This window comes from Leuciscus leuciscus (assembly GCF_965113295.1).
Source record: "Leuciscus leuciscus genome assembly, chromosome: 17".
In the NCBI taxonomy this organism is placed as follows: Eukaryota; Metazoa; Chordata; class Actinopteri; order Cypriniformes; family Leuciscidae; genus Leuciscus; species Leuciscus leuciscus.
The window spans coordinates 7,011,064-7,027,457 of record NC_138741.1 but is presented as its reverse complement, the minus strand read 5'-3'; the positions used below and the strand labels follow the sequence as shown (position 1 = coordinate 7,027,457).

Here is a 16,394-nt window from a genome sequence, read left to right as displayed (position 1 = left end):
AACAAATCAGCATATTAAAATGATTTCTAAAGAATTGTGTGGCATTGAAGATCAGTAATAATGCTGAATATTCAGCTTTACATCGCAGGAAATAATCATATTTTAACATAATCAATCTCTAATCAAATGTGATAATAAAAAAGCAAATACTTGTGTGAAAGCATACTGGACTAAGGGAAATGAAGGAAAGGAATTTTAGAAACATGCAAGACGGGACAAGCAGCTGTTGAGGCGCAAGCCAAATCTGCTCATTGCCCTTACTTGCATATTCCTTGTTAAGTAAGTGGAAACACATTTCTTTGGCTTCACGTGTGTTGGATTCATACAACCCTGTGCATGGAGAACAAAGTGGAGATGGGTGTGGTGCGCTCACTTGCTCTGAACTGCGTGTGCTTTTCTTTGTCCTGCTGAGAGGAAAGCGAAAACAAAGCTGAGAATCACTGAGAAGCGTCTGTGGACGCCGCCGCCACAGGATGAGGTGTTTATGGCAGATCTGAGAGAGACTGTAGCTTTATGAAGCACTCTGGACCTGTGGCCTTGTATCTGCTCAACAACATTATTATCCCCCGGTTTCACAGACAAGGCTTAACATTTTAACCGAAAGCAACTTGCTCTGACATATCTTAAAATGTCTCGTGGTCCCATCACAGAGAGCCAAAAAATCACTTTCCAGAACATTCTCATTCACAGTTCCATGCTGGCGGAATGATCTCCCTACCGGCATCCGGAATGCAGAATCCATGACAACATTCAAAAAAGAGCTGAAAACCCTTCTCTTCCGTGAGCACTTAACCTCATTAAAAAAAAATAAAAAATAAAAAAATATTAATATATATATTTTCCTGAAAATTCTCGCTTATCGGGCTTATGCTACTCTGAATAATGCCTGAACTTCGTATTTTGAGCACTTCTTGCGTTGTTTTTTGCCTCTTCACGATGACTTGCTTAATTTAGTCCCAATTTGTAAGTCGCTTTGGACAAAAGCGTCTGCTAAATGACTAAATGTAAATGTAAAATGTGTCAATAGCCGCGTTTCCATTATCCTTCAAATCGCGCGAATTGTAAATACGTCCAATGGAAACATGTCGCAAAAACTCCCATTTATCGCAAAAAAAGTTTTTGGTTTTAAGTTTGGTTTTGAGGAGGTTTTTCAGGGCAATTCGAAAAATAAATATTTTGCAAAACTGCAATGGAAACAGTTTTCGCGCATTTACAGGTCACCTGACGTGGATGACGCGGTATGTTTGGGCAGAATACGAGACAGAGGTCTTTATTAAATTAATAAAAGACAGAATAATGACAGGAATACTGGATTCTAAACCTCAAAGAAATGCCACAATCAAGACCTCGAAGCAGATCTGAGGGAGAAACACCTCATATGTGCCGCTCTCAAGTATAAGGGTCTTGACTCTTTCCTTGCCATTAATGATTGGATAACACACACACAAGAGTCTTCTTTGATTATGATTAATAATAATGGCCAGTGCTGTGGCTGGGATATACATAAACCTACCAACGTCCGTTGCTATGATTTTTGGAATGACTAATATCGCGAGAGGAAGAAATGAAGTCGCGTAATTTTAGTCGCATAACATCAGTTAATGGAAACGCCGTCATTTTGCAATAGTTTTTTGTCGACATTTAGAAAAAAGAAAAGAAAAAAAATTCACAAATGTTTTGCGCAAATCTGTAATGGAAACGTGCCTATTGTTTTGTCAAGATGCACACCAATAATGTTTATTTTTATTTTTTAAGGCATGTTTATAAAAGCTAAATATCCTAATTGAACTAAGGCCTAATCCTGGTTTAATCGAAACCCTGTCTGTGAAACCAGGCCTATGCATCTCTCTAATCTGGATCCGTAAACACTTCGTCTGGCTATGTTCAGAATGGCATTCGATCATATCACTATTTCTGCAATAGTACAGTATGCGAACTGTCTGCATGCATGGAATATCTGGTTGGCCTACATTTTCCAATGTGTAAACCAGAGTTTAAGCCGGGATCAGATAACAGGAGTTTTTAAATATTAACCGATTGTGAAATCTGGTTGCATCACGCACATAAAGGAGAATCTGCACAGATTTTCTTCTTTTAAATCTCAAACCTGCACACACTACTAGATTTTGGGGGAAAAAAGGCACATCTTACACTACAAGATATTCTTAAAGTCCCCCTGTGGGAAAATCAAGCTTTTAAAGTAGTTTATATGTCTATGTGGTGTTTTTAATGTGCTTTAAGTCAAAGCATGTGCAGATTCACAAGTCGACACCATTGCTGAGTATTTTCTCCTTAAAACGGCAGTGAACCAAAGTCTCAAAAACGTGGTTTGAAATCGCTGGTGTTTCTGAAAACACAAACTACCTTGTAACCAATCACGTCAACGAGTGGATCTCTGAGCTGGTGTGAGTGAGTGGAGGCGGGGGTAATTTGCATATTCATAGAACCGCGTATACTAAATGAGGCAAGGATGTAGAGTTACATTTTAAGGCTATTTTAAGGCATGAAGGAAAAAAAGTTTAAATATGTAACTTTGGTGATCAAAGATGAGGTTTAAGGGATACAATTATTGACCACAGGGGGACTTTAAGATCTTCATGCCAGATTTAGCACCTCACGTGATTTCACGGGAAAGCGGATGTAAACAAAATAGATACTGTGTCGCGGCAGCGTGCCGTAGACACTATATGAGGAGACATTATAAAGGCAGTCGTGTTGCAACATTTCGGCCATCTCCTATCTCTTTGAAAAGGGGAAACATCAAATTCTCCAAAACCGTTCGCCAAGTTTACGATTAAATCTCATTTTAAATCACCAATGAAATCTGACTACAACTGTCTCAAATTGTGTTTCTAAATGCTCGAAACATGAAGCTAATGCACACGTGCAGTCCTAAGCGAGCATCTCTGAACACTGCCTGTTTCTATAGCAACTGGTGACACAATGACTTTACTAAATCAACGATTGGCTCTTTCATTTAGAAGGCGGGGCTTATTCGCTATATTGGGCGTTGCACATTCTCCTATTCATAAGTAATCAGAGTGCACCGTCTCCCTATATATAATGTCTTTGTTTATTAGGCATTACACAGAGCGAAGATGAAAAGCAAATGCCATTGAAACTTTTCTAAAGACAGTCGGTTCCCTCTACATGTTCATAGAATTCATTCATACATCCTTTCATATAATCTCAGCACTTTGCCTTCCACACAAAACAAAACCTACGCCTGCGTTAGACTGTTCCTAACTTTGCTTAATGCTGAACAGTATTTATTTACAGTGAGTATTTCAAATCGCGAAAATCAAATATGGTTTTAATGATAAGTAAAATATGAAACGGCAATATTAACCATCAGGATTTTTTATCGTGGTTTATCATCAAACTGGTAACCGTTTCATCGCTAGTTTAGTGGTTGACTGATATATCGCCAAAGAGGATATTTGCCATTTTTTTAATTATCAGAATCGGCTGATTTGTTTTTCTGTTTTGCCAAGGAGTCGCAACTTTTATTTTGACATCACTGAGAACGGCAGTATTTTCCCACTTCGTTAGGTGACGGTCTCCGTTAACGAAAAAGTATTATAGCATTAATATTATAGAAACAAGTAGTTGCCATCAAAAGTATAACTTTTTTTAATCAAGATAAACTTTTCGTATAATTCATTTTAAAATGATTTATTTCTAATTTAATAAATATGATGTAACATAAACCAAATTTAAAGGGATGGTTCGGAGTAATTTCAACCTAGGGTCCTTTGCCTAGCTTTTTTTTCCCCTTGATTGAACATTATTAAAGTTAGAGCTTATTTAGAGATATCAGCCGAATGGCTTAGTACCGACGCTAATGGATCCAAGGTTGTATCTCGTAAATTGCCCCACTAATAATGCCCGGAATGGTACCAAACTTATACAGTAGTACAAATAGGTTCTGTACTCATAAAACGAGGCACTGGAAAGTTTGTAAGTACATCAGGAGTTTATTTAAATAACACTTGCCTGATGGCTTATGCTACCGCTAACCCAGACGTCGAGGCCACTTCTGTGATTTGGGAAAAGCCCTTTGCAAAACTCACAAGTGGAAAGGAAAAGTGGAAAACTTTTCCGAAGTGTTGACAACTTAGTATTAACTAATAATTGTTGCAAACTCGTACTACCAACAAAATATTAGTGCATTCATGGAACTTACAGTACATCCTTATGCATCGCTTTCTGCCCGGACTTTTACACAGCGGAACCATCCCTTTAAGTGCAGTAATTGCTATGTATATTTTTGCTCTCTTTAAATTAATTAGTAGTGCGATGTCAGCCATCGGTCACCCAGCTCTCCAAGATATCGGCATCTGCATTGGCCATCAAAGAATGTATATTGGTCGGCCACTAATCCAGTTTTACTATTATTTGTTCTGAACAATTTAAAACAATCAAACAGTCTCTCAGACGCATGTAAGAAAAAGAAAACCCTTTGTTTGTAAGTCAGGAGGCACAGGAAGTTAAAAATGAAGTCATCTACTAGTCTTAATTACATAAGCTCCTCTCTTTGTTTATTTAAATACACACACTACTTAGAACAATGATTCAGACAAAGAGAGGAAACTAAGCTTACATATTGGCCCAGAGCGTGAAAAGAGCAGCTCCACACCAATATCAACAAAGTTCTCTAACCGTATCTACAAAATGCTCCAAGAACACTATTTTCTTTACTGTAATAACATTTTGTGTGCAAAAAGGAAGTTGGGGCTGGACATATCCTTTTAATCACAGAAGAAAAAAAAATCATACATTTTATTAGCATCACAGCGAAGGACCATGATTAGATACTTGAGGTTGTTAGTCTGAGTCAGGTGGTAATAGTGGGAGGGGCATTCTCATCCTTAAGAGCATCTGATAGGACAGAAATGTGTACACACCCCTGAGTGCAATAGTGTTGCCCACTTTTAAAGTAGCCTTGGTTCGAAAAGTACTTTTCCCACTGGGATAAAAGAAGAAGTCGTCTGTTGCAGAGTTATATCCTTAAACCAAACCAATCAAGCTACGAGGTGAAGCACAACATAAAAACTTTGATCCGAAGCAACAAAGCATTTGACAACTTGACAAACCCGACTGTGTAATTAATTAATGGCCTTAATCAAAATAAAATGATGGATAAATATATATAAAAACTATTAAAGATGTTATGTATATAGAAACAATATCTATGGCATTGACAGCATGCGCATATATATATTATTTATATATTTTAGGGATGCATTGATATGAACATTTTAGCCGATACGATAACCGATAATTCTTTATATTTGAAAGCTGATAACCAATATATTGGCAGATTAATCTAAATCCAAATTTTAATATAATTTTTGAGAGCCTGATTACAAAAACAAAAGTCTCACCATTAAATCCATGTCCCAAGCACACAATTATAATTATATTCTCAATATAATTTTATGTTGCCTATTTGACAGACTTCCATTCATTCACTTTCACAAGTTGCACTTAATTGTGTTTTCCTTTTTTAAGTGATTCCGATTATATTTCAAGTGATTCAGAACCATCATGGCGAACAACAGTGCGTATCTGAAGTGTTTCAGCTGAAGGAAATAATCCATTATTTATCGGCCGATAACAATAACATTAAAAATTAACATATATCGATATGGTGGCCGATTTATCGTGCATCCCTAAAATATTTAAGTAGAATAATAGCGGGGGTTGATAAAGCCATTATATATTTCACCAGGAATTACACTGTTAAACATTATTCAAAAAATTAAAATAATTATGACTAGTTGCTTCAACAAAAAGGTATAACATCAATTAACTGAGTAGGTCTGTCTTTAAAGTCACCATGAAATCAAAATGGACAATTCTTTTTTTTTCTTTTTTTTTAATGAAACATCGCTGTATCTATTATAAATGATTTATCGGTGCACATCATTATTTTTTAATTCACGTGCTCTAGTAATCTTTAATCAAAATAACATGCCCTCCCCCTCTTGCAGCTCATCTCTTCTCTGATGATGCGTTTACTGGCACGAGGGCGGGACAACCTGTCACTCACATGGCATAGACCAATAGCTAATGACAATGACCCAAATCAATTCCTGAGGACTTTAAAGGTTTATATGTTATTATCATTCAAAATCAATTCCCCTATGGAGAAAATGAACGGGGTTTTAACTTCCTGGAACCTGAAAGTAGCTCTCTAAATGAGTCAGAGATATTTATGGTTTATTTTTTTTCCATTATAAATTACTGTATATTTTAAACCTGCTAAATAGTAGAACTTTTAGAAATGCTATAGATAAAAGACATGGATTAAAAAGCAACAAAAACACAATTTTGATTTCATGAGCTCTTTCATTTCAACTGGGATGCATGTATAGGCTTCCTTCTGTTTCTTTGAAGACATGCCAGTGCGCATGCGCTAACTTATGTCGACTATTTAAAGCCACCCATCTACTACTGACAGATAATCCTTTCCGTTTGCTTCATCAAGGGAAGTGTGCAACGCAGAAGGGCTACTTATATCAACCCAGGCTCTAATGGCAGCGATAAGTTCAAACAAACCAATATATTTGTTTCATTGTGAGGTGCATAACACCTCACGCCAACGATAAGACAATATAAAGTGTGGGCAAGGAGCAAAGTCCCTGTCCCTCGCTGAAATTACTTCATGGCAGTCAAGATTTAAAGTTGGTCGTGCCGTTTAATAAGGAACTGACTGACACCTCAATATGACTGACCGAATAACCAGCAGCAGAAGCACAACGTGTGCTGAGACTGTCCAGTCAAGCAAGTAATATGAAAAACAGCAGGGAAATGAGAACATATCTTCAGCTCTATCGCACTGATTAGTATCACTAGCTTAGCTTAGCTGTATATAGAGAGGCGTGCCGTGGATTGATCGCACATCATCAGCTTGTTCAGCAGGTTTAAACCCCCCATGCGATGCACATATGTACGGTCGACCGACAGCTAGCATCTCAGGTCTTCACGGTTTTAATACACAGCCTTGTCCCGTGTGAGGGTGCCTGTGGTGCGGCGGCATGGCATGAAGGATCTGCGGAGCGAGAAGTGCGCTAGGCCCCGTGTGATCTGCTCCATTCACTCACGCTTCACTTCACTATCTGTGTATAAAGCCGCTGCTTCACGTACCTGCGGCGGTGTCCTCGCGGTTATTGTTATTGTCGGGGTGTAAAGGCGTTCCTGAAGGGGAAGCGCTGTGGACTGCGGCTCCGGCCCGGTTGTAGGCGGCACGTCGGCTGGTTTCGCTTTAGCAGGGTCAGGTCAGTGTGGAATGAAACGCACAGTGAGGGAAGAAGACGGAACTCTGCCAGAGAGACCGGGGGTGACGGGTTACGGAAATCTCGCGAGAAGAGCAGTTCTTGCTGTTGGTGGATGGGTTGGGCTCTTTAAGGAGCACAGCTACTGTACAGGAACTTTATTTTATAGATTTATTTAAAAAAATGTTACCCTGTAAAGCTTGACGTATAATAATAGTTAGAAAAGTCTAATAAAAAAAAATAATAGTAAAAAAAAAAATTTCATGCTTTATCATAAAATGATGAATACATTAGGCTTTTATGACCTATATAATAAGAGAATTTGGAGCTCATTCTTGAGAAGGGAAAAAACACCCTGTTTCATTGAGAATCAAGCTGAGCAAGCAGTTTGGTGGATATTTATATGGCCAAAAGGTAAAATGAAATTTAGTAAATCAATGAGATCTTTATAACAGTATAGTTACATAAAATGTATATAAATATCATTTATCACTCAATCCCCGGTTTCACAGACAAGGTTTAAGCGTAGTCCGAAACTAAAATGCACGTTTGAGCCGTTTTAACTGAAAACAACTTCCTCGAGAATATCTTAAAAATATGTCAGTGCCATTGATTTGCAAGTGGTACTCAGAATCAAATGACGTCCAGCTTCTCCTCTCTGGATGTCTAATGGGGTGGAGGGATAGAGGTTAGGGCAGGGGAGTAATCCTACTCTTGGAGGGCCACTGTCCTGGAAAGTTTAGCTGGTTCAGGTGTGTAATTGGGATTTGAGCTAATCAAGCTCTTACTAGGGATACCAGAAACTTCCAGACAGGTGTGTTGAGGCAAGTTGGAGCTAAACCTTGCAGGACAGTGGCCCTCCAGGACCAAGTTTTGACACCCCTGGGTTAGGGTACGATTGGATATTCCTAATCCTGGCTTAATCTAAGCCCTGTCTGTGAAACCAGGCCTATATCTCCCAATAATATGTCTTAGTAAGATGATATTTAAATGCCTAGTTTTTGTGATCAAAGAGAGATCAAGAGGTGCATCATGGCCAAACCAGTTGAGAACCACTGGTTTATATCAACTCAAAGTGGAACACACAGACTCATATGGTTTGGGTCTCAGTTTAAACATTTTATTTGATTAGTTGAACAATTTAAACTTGCACTGTGAAACATTTTATTTGATTAGTTGAACAATTTAAACTTGCACTGTGAAAAAATACTTTTATAAACAACTTGGAACAAAACAAAAACAATTCAAAGTCTATCAGGCACAACTTCCTTGACTTTGTTCAACTTTGACTTTGACTTTGTTTCTCACCCCAGACCTCACTCCTCTATCTCTACTGACTCTGTCGCATTTTGAATTTCAGCCAAATACTGTCTTTTCAAGCCCTTCAGGTACTGACGTAGGCTCTCTGGGTCCAACCGTGAGTTACGGGCCGCCTGCACCAGTCTGGTGACTAGACGATAGTCTGCCCTTTGTTTGCGAGTGGCAGGGTCACTATAATGCTTGGCCTGTGGACAAGACAATGAAGATATAAGGTAACTATCTCTGCAGGCTATCTGTATATGATTTTTATCCTGTACCTCTAGAGCAGTGGTCGGGAACCTATGGCTCGCGAGCCACACCTGGCTCTTTGGCAAAAATAATGTGGCTCGCGAGGTCTCTCACCCTTTACCAACAAACGATCGATGAAACAATTAAGACACATCAACAGAGATCGGCTCTCTGCAGAAAAAGCAGCCAAATACAATCCCCTTGTTGTACAGCCTACTGAAGTTAATGAAAAGTTTATGATAATAATAATAATATTAAAGTTGTACGGGCAAAAGTGTGTGTTCAGTGCTGTTCTCGAGTGTCACGAGTCACCACAACAATCAACTAACCACTTATGTTTCTGTGGTAACCTACAGCTCCTGCACTGGGATTCAAGCAGCTGCAGCTTGTTTAAGGTAATGGTGAGAACCATTTTTAGAACAGCAGCGAAAACGTAAAAGTAGGATATATAAACTTTAATATATCATTTTACTGAAGCGGGTGCTTTGCTGAGCAAAGAGACATTTCACCCACTGGTACTTTCACTTTTGCCTCAGAGACCCTTTATGTCCTATATGTGTCGTATTTTTGATAATCCGCGCAGATTTCAGTTGACGATTCTGTTTAAAGTTATTAATAACAAAACATGAATGAATGAGAAAGAAAAGAACAGGATGTGCTTTATATTGAAAATAAATATTAAAAGCGTGATAAGTCGCGAAAGAGAATTGAATTCTACTGACAGGATGCTGTGTGCGCGCTCCGAGCGCAACACGGACAAGCATAGTAGCCTTTGTCTTCGGTTGCGCGCCTAAACGGCCAAATAAACACAGAAATATATCATTATCTCTCTCTCTCTCTCAGACACACGCACACAAAAGAAGATTTATGCTCATCACTTGGTAACTCAACCTCACAGTGAAATCCCTGCACAATTAATTCCATATCGCAACTTATTGTTTGTAATTACCTAATAATTACTACTGTTGAATTTTTTATTGAAAAAAAAGCACGCCTTTAACACTAGAAGTGCCAGAATTCCATAACTACTAGAACTGCCGCGAGCGGTCATTTTGACCGCTAGATTCCAAACTCTATATCTTTAATGATACATACCCAATTGAGAGATTAATGCATTTATTGTATTAGGATATATTTTAAAAACAAAACAACACCAACCTTTACATTTAAACAAGTTTAATTATACATTTATAAATAATATCTATGTCCTGAACAAAATAACGGAGTAGCCTATGTTTTCATGTTTCCACTGTTCGATCGCGCCCGCCGACACACACACACACACACACACACACACACACACACACACACACACACACACATTACAGCATTGCAGTCTTGACATTGCAGCCTGTTCATTATAGCCATAATAAAATAGTCAACCTAACATATAAAAATTCCACTGCTCTGTTTATATAGTCAGTATAGCCTCGTACAATTCGTACCATTTTGCACGTGTGAAGAGGATGATTTTTTCCGTCGATATTGGAACGTGAGTGAAGTACAAAGCCTATAATAAAGTAGTTTAGTTTAAAATAGTTTACCATCCAAATACATCGCAAATGTTGAAACATTTTGATTCTAATTAGAGAATTACGTGAGCCTAACGCCGCTTACTTTCACTTTCGCTTATAAAGTATTTCATTTTGGCTTGTTTATAGTTATTTTTTCATTCTTGTTCTGTTCTGAATATCATTACATTTAAATTATTTGTTGTTGAATATGTTTTGTGTATTTTTACCACATTTTATTGTTGTGTATATTGGTATAGCCTATAATAATACCGCGAAATTCAGTGCGGTCAATATGACCGTCTATGGCCGAAATAGGTAAATATGTTCATTTGTTTTTTTGCCTTATGTGCAATTTATATGAAAAACATTTTAAATGAAAATACAGACACTTTTAGGAAAAGTCAGGTACCGGCAGGATTTTATTTATTTTTTCAACAAACTTATTGCAGATATAAAATTCAAAACGGTCAAAATGACCGCCATGGCAGTTCTAGTGTTAATAATAATATATATATATATACACTTTTTTTTTTTTTTTTTGGGCTCTTTTGGAAAAATGCATTAACCAAAAATGAAAAAAAATGGCTCTTTGGTCAAAAAAGGTTCCCGACCCCTGCTCTAGAGTATATAATGCATGAATCATTACATACCCACAGCTTTTGGCTGATTTTAGCTGCGACAGTTTTGGCCTCCTGAATAACTTCTGGTGGCAAATTGGTCATCTCTGCTGCTCTGATACCTAAACAAACAGCAGACAACATGCTTATACTACGCCCTGTATGTACGTATGTATGTACCTAAACGTTTCTGTGAAAAAAAGTACATACTTTTGAGTGTGTAGCAGAAGAGAATGCAAGCTTTAGGACATACAACTTAGTCATGATTGAGTCTTTAACGGACCGCTGTCTCTTAGTTATGTGCATCTTATCACCGTTTAAACTGCCCTGTCAATCATCTTATCACAATTAAAATCCTCCACATAATTAATTTCCTACCAAAACAGAGAGAAATGCAGTAACACGTTGATCTGCCAATCGTGGGTCTTTCATGCAGAGAACTCTCCTCAATGTGTTTGCATAATGATGCATTTAAAAGTTAATGACCAAACGTATCTTTATAAAAGTTCACAATGCTGTTGCTGATTAAATATCTTGTGGATAACATTGAATAAATATATTTTCGTCAGGTTAGATACTTATTAATCACTCAAATCACTTCTAAAGATCTCTACTTAACCATCATTCTTGCATATACGCCATTGTTTGTAGTTTAACACTTTTTTTTTGTATCCATGTTTGTAGTTCTAATCGAATCCTCGTCTAACACGCAATGGGTTGTGGGCAATATTAGCCGTTAAGAGTGTGCATCGATCTGCACTTCAGAGTCTAACCGGAAAGAGTAGACAATCCGGGTATCTTTGGAATACTCATTTCAAAATACTACGATTTGGAACACACTAATTCTAATTTCGAATACTATTTAGAACAGATAGTATGTGAATTGGAATGCAGCAAATGTGTTGGCTTCACTTATTCCACAAGTTCATCAGATATGCAAATGTGACTTATATAATTCTATACCACCATTCAATAAATTGTCATAGAATGGATTAAATAGTTTAGAAAAGCTTGGAATAGTCTTAACCCACCATAGTTGCGCTCCTCTGAATGTCCTCTGATGAGCTGGAATGTGTAGACCACCTTTTCTGCTCTGCCATCTCCTCCGCGGACGTGCTGAACCTGCATGTGCTGGTTCTCCACGTTGGGGTAAAGAGTTTGCAACTGGCACAGTTCAAGAAAGTGTGTCGCAAAGAGCGTGAAGGCCTACAGCACAAGTTTTGTTAGCCACTTACGGAAATACTGTGAGTAGAGCAAAGTTAGAATAACCGATCAAGTATGTTTGGTATTTATGAATATTTATGTTTTCTACATCCCTCTTCATTGTATCAAAATATACTCTTGATAAAATAAATACAACACCTTAATATTGATGAGGAATTCACAGATACTGTGGCAGATACCAATGCCTTCCTCTGGACTGGTGCCTCGGCCCAGCTCATCAATAATGATAAGTGACTTGCTGCTTGCATTGTGGATGATGTAAGACACCTAGGAGTGCAAGTAAGTATTTAAATGAGAAAATACTTTTTTAACTGCATGTGAGACTAGCTTCAGACCTATCTGTATATGCCTCTATATAAAAGTACTGTGTATATAGCTATTTATTGATACAAACCAAGACTATGTGTAGTAGAAAATTACATGGAAATATCAGAATGAACACAAAAATACACGTGTAAATACAAATTTTAAGACTTCATACTATACTTTAAGGATTCATTGATGAAATATCAATAAAATGTTATAAAACCGTTTCTTCCTGAATTTACCTCTTTCATCTCAACCATAAATGTGGAAGAGTTGGTCTCAAAGTCATCGTCTACTCCTATTCTGGTGAATATCTGATCCGCAATACGAACAGAGGCGTACTCCGCAGGCAGAAAGGATCCTGGGACAAAGAAGACATTCTGAATAAGGTTGTTTTGATCCCATAGGACTAGGAGACAGCTGGTGCTAAATCATGCAAATGAATCCATTATCCTAGACCTAGAACCTACCCCAAACATGCTCATCATTACCCACACAGACTTACTCTGTACTAGTGGTGTTTGCGAGTATGGGAATAATAGAGTGATCTAGTGACCAAAAGAGTAGTAAACAAGTAACAAACAAATATTATTTGTATAATAGCAACTCTGTGTACCTATCTGAGCCATTATCTGGCAGAGGGCCGCCTGCTTAAGGTAGGTGGACTTGCCACTCATGTTGGGGCCTGTTAGGATCACAAAATTGGTTCCCTCAGAGATGTAGATGTTGTTGGAGATTGGTTGTTGCCCAGAAATGCGCTCCAGGATGGGGTGGCGACACTGCTTAATTGCCAATGTATCGGTGAACTCAGGACGCACTGAAGGAAACAAATACTTAAGTTATTAAGTAATAAAAAAGAAATCAATGCAATCAGTATCTAAAGAAGGAAAAATGTATGTCCTCACATAAATGTAATACTCTACATTACGCCTTTATGGCGCTTAACATTACCGTAATCTGAGACAGTGCAGGCGTGAGCCAAAGAGAGCAGCATGTCCAGCATTGACACAGCATCAGATAGTTTGTACAGGCAGTGGATGTGTTCATAGACCTCATTCAGTAACTTGGACACAACCCTGCAGTGTACATAAATACCATCTATGACTAAAATGATTTAAAAATATATATTCTTGCACTAGTCATCTTACTTTGAGCTACTATATACTCACACATAAGACATGTGAAAAATGTCTTTCAAAGCCTCCTCACAGTGGTCGTTCATTTTCATGAGGTCTACAGTGGTGAACGAGCAGTTGCTCTTCTGTCTGGTCACCTAGTGTTGAGGTTAAGTCCATTAGCACTTGTTCACATATTCATATTAGCACATATTCAACACTATAGTCCTGTAAAGCCTGACATATGAAATAATAGTCTGAAAAATAGAATTAATTTAACTACATATAATGTAGTTAAACACACAAATTCAAATAAAAACAGGAGACTTTTAATAAGCAGAAGAAATTCGCAGAAGAATCAGAACAGAAACTACACAACATAAACAAGACCAAACAAACAACCGAGGAAACTAAGGGCTTATATACACATTAAGATTGAATTAACCAGACCAGAAACAGGTGTGGGATTAATCAGAAACTAATGACCAAGGAACACAGGCAAAATGGGAGCAGGGAAAACTAAACCAAAACATGATGAAGCTAAACAGACATTGACGTTATATTTGATACTCAAATTTTAACATGATTGTTCTAAAAAATGTATTTATGGATAATTAAACAGGGCTGTACAGTGTGACATATGTGATATATAACATGTGCAACACATTTAGTTTTTGTTTTTATGTCAAGCATGTTCTGGAAGATTTAAAGATTTTTGGAAGGATGTAGAAACTTATATTGAGGATGTTTGATAAAAATGTGTCTTTCTGTGTATATTTTATTTTAAAGATATAAAAGAAATGAATAAAGATATATTAAATAAATATATTAAAGTATAAAAGTGAAATATATAGCGCAGTTAATAATTTTCCTGGGAAACTATAATATGCATAAGAAAAATGCCTTGTTGATGCCAGAGGTCAGGGGAGAATGGCCAGACTGGTTTCAGCTGATAGAAAGGCAACAGTAACTCGATTAATCACTCATTTCGACCGAGGTCTGCAGAAGAGCATCTCTGAACACACAACACATTGAACCTTGAAGCAGAAGAGCAACAGCAGCAGAGGAAATACTGGTGCCACTCCTGTCAGATAAGAACAGGAAACTTAGGCTACAATTCACAGAGGGGGTTTACCAAAGATTGGAAAAACCTTGCCTGGGGCTCGTTCTTCGTACGTTGCTTATTACATCCGAGATCAAATGACACATCCAAGATAATATCATCGTGCTAATCATGATCTGGCTAACTCGGTTCTTCGAACACACTTGCCGGATAGGATTAGTATCGCTGGATTGAGTTATCTGAGATAATTGCGCGTTCATGCGCTGGGTTAAAAGGGGACATGTATCGATAGTAGAAACATTGATCAGCAACGCTGCTATTGGCTGTTCAGCGTGGCCAAAGAGCGCGCTCAGTTTTTCTCCTCAGCAGAGCAAGAACTAATAGTCGAAGTTTATTCGGAATTTTAATGTTTTAATGCAAAACGCCAGGGAACACCTCAAAGTCTGCAAAAGCCAGGAGAGAGGGCTGGCAAAAAGTAGCAGACAATTTAAATCCGTTAGAAGTGTCCATGTTAGATGTTTTTTTATCACTTATTAGCCTATATTTTTGTATTTGAATAATTGCATAATTACTTTGTTCATTGTAATGTCAGAGTCACCACACTAGAACATGGGAACAAACAAAAGTGAAGTACAAAAATATTCTACATAATGGTAATTTTTTTGTTATATTATAGTCTCTTTTATAAAAGACACTGTTAAATAAATGATTGGCTGTTTATAAAAGCAACCAAGAAAAAGGCTGAGCAAAAAAAAAAAAGAAGAAAAAAAGATCTTAGTAGCCTACACTGTAAAATAATTTTTGCTGCATTAAATTAAGGCTGTATAGTCATTTCAACTGTTAAATCTTGAGTAATGATGAATTGCTTTGACTTGTGAAAGTGAAAACTAATAAACTTATATTAATGTAAAAATATTTTTCCAGAGTGTAGTTCATATAATGACATTGTGTTTTCCTCTTTTGTGCACTTTTACATAATACACCAACACTTGTATCTGTTCCCAAGAAAGTGGTGGCTGAAATATGTGCAGTAAGTGGACATTTTTTTTATAACTTTCCAAAGGAAAGAAAGTATAAGACTTTGTAATGTCCATTTGTTTCCATTTCACTGGACAGTGAATAAACCCTCTCAGATAACTGTCACATGGAGGAACTAGCCTACCTGCAAGTGCATAAATAACTTTACTTAATTTATACTTGTATGCTTTATGGCAGCAATATAAGTTGCAGGATTCCACATCTACAGAAAGGCCTACAGAAGAGTCTGCACAGACAGAGGAGACATAGGCCTACAGGTGGGCAGTGTATAGCCAACTTTTCCTTTTTATTTGTTGCATGAGGCATGTGTCTAATATCTCTTGTTGCAGGCACTTGAACACTGGCTTTTCTTTACAAAGAACAATTGAAATAAAACTCAAGGAACTAAGTATATTGGTCTTTTATTAAACTTTTCATTATATTATAATGAAAAGTTTTTTTTTTTTTTTTTTTTTTTGGCCAATGTTGTGTAATATGGCACATGCAGCAATGTCACAGGCCCTGTCAGGTGTGCAAACCTCAGACTTATCAGACACTGAAATCTTCCCTTTAGTTAGCCAAAGTTCATTTCATTGTGTGCCCTTGTCCTGGCTACTGCATTGTAACTGGTTTGGGTCAGGGAATGGGGTCATAAAACACCTGTCTGCAGGCAGGAACATGTCATAATCACCTATGAAGAAATGCAGTTC

At 37.5% G+C, this 16,394-nt stretch overlaps 2 protein-coding genes across 6 annotated transcripts in view; both read right to left on the bottom strand.

The window, feature by feature from the left end:
• Positions 1 to 7,324, bottom strand: part of ktn1 (kinectin 1) — a 39,909-nt gene extending 32,585 nt beyond the window's left edge. For 3 of the 5 annotated variants that reach the window (XM_082143715.1, XM_082143716.1, XM_082143717.1), the window contains exon 1: positions 7,153 to 7,324. The gene's annotated coding sequence lies outside the window, so the exon portion shown is untranslated. The remainder of the gene's footprint in view (positions 1 to 7,152) is intronic. The other 2 variants (XM_082143718.1, XM_082143719.1) reach the window with 1 other exon arrangement.
• A 1,067-nt stretch (positions 7,325 to 8,391) lies between these two features.
• Positions 8,392 to 16,394, bottom strand: part of msh4 (mutS homolog 4) — a 41,085-nt gene continuing 33,082 nt past the window's right edge. The window contains exons 19-26 of the mRNA XM_082143747.1: positions 13,659 to 13,762; positions 13,441 to 13,565; positions 13,106 to 13,306; positions 12,732 to 12,850; positions 12,322 to 12,450; positions 11,991 to 12,165; positions 10,993 to 11,081; positions 8,392 to 8,785 (exon numbers count right to left, since the gene is read on the bottom strand). Coding sequence (XP_081999873.1) covers positions 8,597 to 8,785; positions 10,993 to 11,081; positions 11,991 to 12,165; positions 12,322 to 12,450; positions 12,732 to 12,850; positions 13,106 to 13,306; positions 13,441 to 13,565; positions 13,659 to 13,762 — 1,131 coding nt within the window. The 3' untranslated portion in view covers positions 8,392 to 8,596. The remainder of the gene's footprint in view (positions 8,786 to 10,992; positions 11,082 to 11,990; positions 12,166 to 12,321; positions 12,451 to 12,731; positions 12,851 to 13,105; positions 13,307 to 13,440; positions 13,566 to 13,658; positions 13,763 to 16,394) is intronic.